The sequence below is a fragment of the Arachis ipaensis genome, chromosome B8 (genome assembly GCF_059453495.1).
Source record: "Arachis ipaensis isolate K30076 ecotype BB chromosome B8, ASM5945349v1, whole genome shotgun sequence".
Lineage (NCBI taxonomy): Eukaryota > Viridiplantae > Streptophyta > Magnoliopsida > Fabales > Fabaceae > Arachis > Arachis ipaensis.
In genome coordinates this window covers 6973475-6980056 of record NC_142443.1, presented here as the reverse complement: position 1 = coordinate 6980056, position 6582 = coordinate 6973475, and the positions used below count along the sequence as shown (strand labels likewise).

Sequence of the window (6582 nt, the reverse complement as noted above, 5' to 3'; positions counted from 1 at the left end):
ATCGAACTCCTCTTCCGAGGAATCCATGGCCACATAAGCAACCTTTTCCTTTTGAGTAAAAGGTTTATTCTTTAACCTTTGTTCATTCTTATATTTCTCCTTTTCCTTCTTCATAAGTTCGACCTGACGAACCCTTTCAGCTAAATGGGCTAAGTCAGGTATATGCACATTAAGCAGTTTTCGACGCATATAGAATCCTAACCCCATAACTGCTATTTTCACCACTTCACTCTCAGGTAATGACATGTAACATCATCTTCTAGCATTTTTGAAACGTATCATATAATCATCAATAGTTTCACCATCTTCTCGTTTCAAAGCAACTAGATCAGTAACTGCTACATTCAACTCCCCTCGGTAGAATTGAGCATGAAAAGCAGTTTTCAACTGACTCCACGTCATTATCGAATTTGGTCTAAGATTCAAAAACCAAGTAAACACATTCTTCGCTAATGAAGAAGGAAAAAATTCATTTTTAAATTCTCATCATTGGCTAGATTCCCAATCTCGACCAAATATCGAGCGACATGTTCAATAGTTGAGTCTCTCACTTTCCCAGCAAATTTTGTAATTATTTTTGGATTTTTCACCCCTCTTGGCACTTCAGCCATTTGAACAACTTGAGAAAAAGCAGAGACAAAATGGGGTTGGTTCATAAAACCAACGTTCAAACCAACTCGATTGAGTACCTCTTCCATAATTCTTGTGACTTGATAACGTTCACCACCATGATTAGCATGTAATCGGGCTAGAACATCATCTGCATTTTGACCACGGGGAATTATTTGAAGATTCTCTCTATTTAAAACCTTGTTTTCATTTTGAAATATATTTTCGAATCCTTCATTATTTCCCCTGACATCATGCCTTTCACCTTTATCATAATCAAGGATTCGAGCAATCTGCCCAACTTGCCTTGCAAGACGTTCGAATTTCGATTCGTGATCAGCCATCATAGGATTTAGAATTGTAGCCATTTGTTGAGTCAATAAGTTGACCAAATCATGATGACTTTCCTCTACATGTTGTCGAAATATCGCCATGGAATTAGAGGCATTCGACGTAGAGTCCACATTATAATCACGAGAGAATTTGGAATGCTATTGTGGGTTTTGAGAAGTATTTACTCCATTTACACTTCCAAAACGAACATGATGCACAAAACCATTCACCGGTGGAGTATAACCGGGAGGAAGGCCATAAGGAGGCCAACCAGTAGCTACTGGAGGCTGGAATGGTGGTAAATTACCACGTGGACGAATATTACGCCCATTATTTTCAGTTTGTACACTAGTAACTACTGTACTTTCACTAACAACCAAACATTTTGAACGTGAAGTAACATCCGAAGATTGCACAATTACTAGTATGCTGTCATTGGTAGATGATCCACCATTCACATTTGATACTTCATCAGTCATGTGAATAATCCTTCCACTTCTCAATTGCATACACCAAATGACAACAAAAAATCTTTTGACACACTTCAGTTTAAAACTGTCCCACTGGACGTGCCAATTTATTTTGTCAATTTTTAGCAAATCGATGGTAGTTCGATTCTAATGGTCTGGGAGCAAAACCTACTCCTCTTTTGCGGGTACCAATTTTTTTCTATAAGTGTATCAAAGGTCCTCGAATTAGATAAGCATTAAAAGAGAATTAAGTTCGGAAAGTGCAAAGAACTGAAAAAAGTGTAAAATAAAGATTTCGAAAAGTAAAACTGACTACAATCAAAAATGGTTTGCATTGAATTGAAAAATAAAGCAATTAAAATGCCTCCAACTGGGTCAAAGGACTTTCAACATGAAAAGTGAAAGTAATGAAATGTAAATTTGACAATGAAATTAAAGTTGCTCGAAAGATAAATTGAACACGAAAAGTAAAGTTTTGCAGGAATTATAAATGAAAAATAAAAACAAGTGGAAGGAACCCTACAGAAATTTGACTCGAAGCAGACTCAGAAAGTCGCTGGAATGTGAGTGTGCGTGAGTAATTTCTGAAGTCAAGTTCCAACCCCTATTTCCTAAGTCTTACTCATATTTATAACTTGTTTCCACAACCGACCATCAATTGCACGATGTTGCCTTGTGTGCGGATTTCTGCGTAACCGTTCCCGCTCCTTTGCCCATGAGCATTACCAACAAATTCCTAACTCAGAGAAAGTCTTTGAAATCCCCACTTATGTGACCGTCTCCATTTCGAATAACTGTTCGATTTATCAAAGTGTCAAAATTGAGTCCGTGTCAAATATTTTCCACTTAACACTTGCACGTGTATCTCTCGGCCTCTGCTTTCTTTCTGACACTTTACCAACATTTCAAATCAACTTAATCTTTCGAAAGTAAATATTTCAATTAATAACTAGTCTTTCAATTTATTTTCAACGTGAGTCAACAACCGAACTGCTGATGTGACTCTACTATTACCACGTGGCATCATCATTCACTCTACATCATCATCATTCTCTTTCTCATCCCCCTCTCCCTCTTCTTCCCCCACCCTCTATCACCTCTTTCTCTCCTTCTCCTTTCTCTCTCTTTTCCACTTTCTATAATCTCTTGCTACAACTCCCTCTACCACCGCACTATCCCCTCCAATCTTCTTCCCTCTTCTTCCATTTCCACCGCCGTAGATTGGAAACACTTTCCTGCACACAAAATACACACACGCACACATACATTGAAAATAAAATTTCTAGTTACAACAGTACACAGTATCAAATATATTCACCAATAATACAATTAATCCACCAATTTAATCACTAAACATGACAATCATAGTTCATAACAACTCCTAATCCAATATGGAGAGAGAGAGAGAGAGAGAGAGAGAGAGAGAGAGAGAGAGAGAGAGAGAGAGAGAGAGAGAGAGAGAGAGAGAGAGAGAGAGAGAGAGAGAGAGAGAGTTACTGGTAGAGCGAAGAGGTTGAAGGTAGTGTCAGCAATACCGGAGACAATAACATTAGTTATGATCTTAACGCTGTGGAGAGCTTGAATAATGGAATTTGGATTCTCTAAATTTTGGATTTTTACTTTAGAAAGTAAAGTGTGATCTCTCACCCTTGAATGTTTTCTCTTTTATATTTTTTCTTAATCCTACTTATGAAATAAATAGTGAGAGATTACACTTTAGCCACTAAAGTGAAATCCAAAATTTAGAGGATCCAAATCCTGAACAATGAGCTGATTTTCGGCAGATACAACGATGACGACGATCTCCACTCAGTGCCATTGGCAATCGGAACTAAGACCTAGTAATTTTCAGTTTAAATAGCACATGAGTAAGTAAAGGGAGTGAATAAGTATAAGGCTTTGTTTGGATTGTTATAATTATTTTGTTACCTTTCAAGAGGTTGAAGCCATTATTGAAAAAGTTAAAAGTGAGAAATAAATGCGATTTTTAAGGCGAATTGAAGAGAGTTTAGGAGTGAAGTTAGTAAGAGGGTGAGAGAGCAATCATAAGTAACGCAAGATTGAAAAATGAGAAGTAGAAAACATCATTGAAGGGAATGAAAGTGGCGACAGGTGTTGTGGCGGTGGAAGTGGAAGAAGAGGGAAGGAGATCGAAAGAGATAATATGGTAGAGAAGGACTTGCAGTAGGAAGTGGTGGAGGGTGAGAAAGAGAGGGAGAGGTGGTGGAGAGTGGAGAAAGAAGAGGGAGAGAGATGAGAAAGAGGATGATGATGTGGGGTGAGTGATGATGTCACGTGACAATAGTGGTGTCATATCAGCAATTCAACTGTTGACTCACACTAGAAATTGATGGAAGAACTAGTATATCTTTTGGAGTTCAATCTGAAGGTTTAAATTAGTGCAATTGAAATTTCAAGGTCAAATTGGTGCACGAATCGAATCTAAAAAATCACTTTAAGGATTTAGTCGTTACAATTAGAATCCACTTAATATTAAATATTTTTAGATAAAATTTTATCATTACGATAAATTTCTTAAAAAAAACTGAAAAAATCACAAACATATCTCACCTAATATCCAATCTCCTAAATAAAATGACCTATACAGTATTATTCAATAAATAATTTATCTAATAAACTCAATAAATAAATAACAATAAAAAAATATATACCAAATTAATATCAGAATTCAATCAATTATACCTACGTTTTTAATCAGTACTATTGGTAAGTGTTCTTTTTATAATTATGTGTAAAAGAAATATATAATTTTTGAATAATTATAAATAAGAAATTAATCTCCTACTTATAACAATTAAACCTTCTTCTTTTAATTGGTTTTGTCGATGTAGAACTAAAACTAATGCCACCACATATCACGTAGTATAGTACATGCAAGGATAATTTCACATGTGTATATCTATTGAATTAAGTTAACATGAGAAAATAAATATTTAATTATTTTTAAATTAAGATACCAAGATTTATGGATAATAGAAGCAAGCCTTTCACTATGCGTCGTGAATATGAGAGCATAAATTGAAGCAAGCCTTTATATGTTTTTTCTTTTCTTTTTTGTGGCGACTTAAGCAAATCCATACGCACGAAAAATACTGAGAATAAGAGAAAGGAATAAAAGTTTGTGGTTCCCCTTACATAAAATTAAATACTATCTATATAGGAATGGTTTTCCACCGAATGGGAATTAAGACGCACCATATATATCGTTTGTCTCTATATAGCTAAATTGGTTTGTGGATATCGTTAGTTGTGCAGGGTAAAATTAGACAAATTCTTGAGTAATGGTGGCCAATTAAGTTTGCCTCCACAACGATTATTCGAGTGTTATTGGAATTGAAGTAGCTTGCTAGGTAGGAAGCCCACTCAAAATTGGATAAGAGAGACCAAAAGAGAAACAATGCCGCATGTTATGGATGGGATGATATATGGTGAAAAGTAATGCTCTGTTTTGGAGACCAAAATTGGCAAACCAACAGAATTGTGGTCGGATTCTTGTCCCCTTTAGTGTTGATTCTATTGAAAAACAAGACACATGCATGAGTTTAAATTATTGTTCAGCAATCAATTATGAAGGATTGATCAACTCTAACAATTTCAATTTATAAACTATATATTAACTATCTTAAAAGATTAAAAGATAAAGGAAAGAAGAGTAAGTTACATTGCCTTTATCATCAAGAAAAATTTTCGTACTATTCATACGCGTTTGCATAGAGTTAAAATGCTTTTAGTTATATGCTTATATAGCCTCTACTCTTGGCTAGGTTTTTGTCATACATCAACCTGTTACCAAGGCAAGAATTAGATTATCTCTCGTAGTCATGAAACATAAACTTGTGAGATTGGAATATAAGACTGTAGCGATTTTTTTTTTTTTTTTAGGTTGACAACTCTAACAGTGAAAGTGTATTTGCAAGAAAAAAACCACACTTAATCATGTTTTTTTATTGGGCTTTTTTCTTGGATTTGTTCCCACTCCACTTTGTTTTAATCTGCAAAGTGTCAGACCTAAGTTACCAAATGTTAAAATATGGCTCAATAAGTTTGGAGTGGTGTTTGGCTCAATCATGTTATTACAATGTTTTTGTTTATGTCCAATTCTTATTGGTGGGATAACAAATGTTTTACTACATTGATGGGTTAGTACCTCCATTTGCATTTGAGTTTCCAAATGAAAGTGAAAGTTGATAAGACATTGCCTTCAGTCTTCCTTTATGGGTAGCAATTTACCTCATGATAACTTGTCTTCCAAGAAACAATGTGTTTCTTTTGTTGTATTGTATTCTTTGGTTCTGACTACCAAAGATACATTATCTAGCTTATGCTAGCAATAAATATATAAAATCTGCACGAAGGGTGTTCGATGAAATGTCGGAAAGAAATATTGTCACGTGGAATAATGCTATTATAACAGGTCATTGTTCCATGAACGATGGGAACGAAGATCATGTTGTCATTGCATTGTCTTTGTATGGCAGCATGGTGGTCGATCTGTCGGATGCTACCATGGTTTGTGTTGTTTCAGCATCTTCTCAAATGAGAATTATACACACTGGGCCTGCATGTATGACTTTGCAAAAAAAAAAATAGGGCATACTCCAGAATATGATGTGTTTATAGGAACTGGTCTCTTGGATATGTATGCAAAATGCGGATACCTTATCCGTCTTGCGGATGATTCAGAAGAATGATGTTCAAACCATAAGGAAAGAGATGAAATGGTATCAATCTTGAGCAGCAAATTAACAATAAATGGAGAAAGAGTTACTGTCAATCAGTGAAATGGCTGCAGCAGAATGAAGAAGAAAAGAAAGAAAAGAATGATTAGAGAAGAAATCGAGAGAGAGGAATATTGTGATGATAAATATCATGATTGCAATTGAATAATACATCATAAGAACTTTACATTATGCTATACAGTTTATATAGCTGTATAAAAGATGTGAAAAGAATGAAAAAAAGAATAACAAACTATATATTAACTAGCTCTAACAAATTAGCCAGCTGTACAATCTAACAAACAAAAATATACTAACAAATCTTTTACATTTGAAATATTATTTTCAGCATCTATATTAACTAACATCCCCCACAAGCTGGTATTACTTGGCTTGTATAGATCAAGTAATCCCAGCTTGGATAGCAAATA

General features: G+C 34.9%; 1 protein-coding gene across 1 annotated transcript; it reads right to left on the bottom strand.

Moving 5' to 3' along the window:
- Positions 1–449: 449 nt before the first annotated feature.
- LOC107610368 (uncharacterized) lies at positions 450–1043 on the bottom strand. Its single transcript, XM_016312425.1, has one exon. The coding sequence runs from the start codon at positions 1041–1043 to the stop codon at positions 450–452; it is 594 nt and encodes a 197-aa protein (XP_016167911.1).
- Between the last annotated feature and the right edge of the window lie 5539 nt (positions 1044–6582).

What these genes read in the sequence shown, in the direction of transcription:
- LOC107610368 (XM_016312425.1), bottom strand. Translation starts at nt 1,043, where the DNA reads ATGGCGATATTTCGACAACATGTAGAGGAAAGTCATCATGATTTGGTC.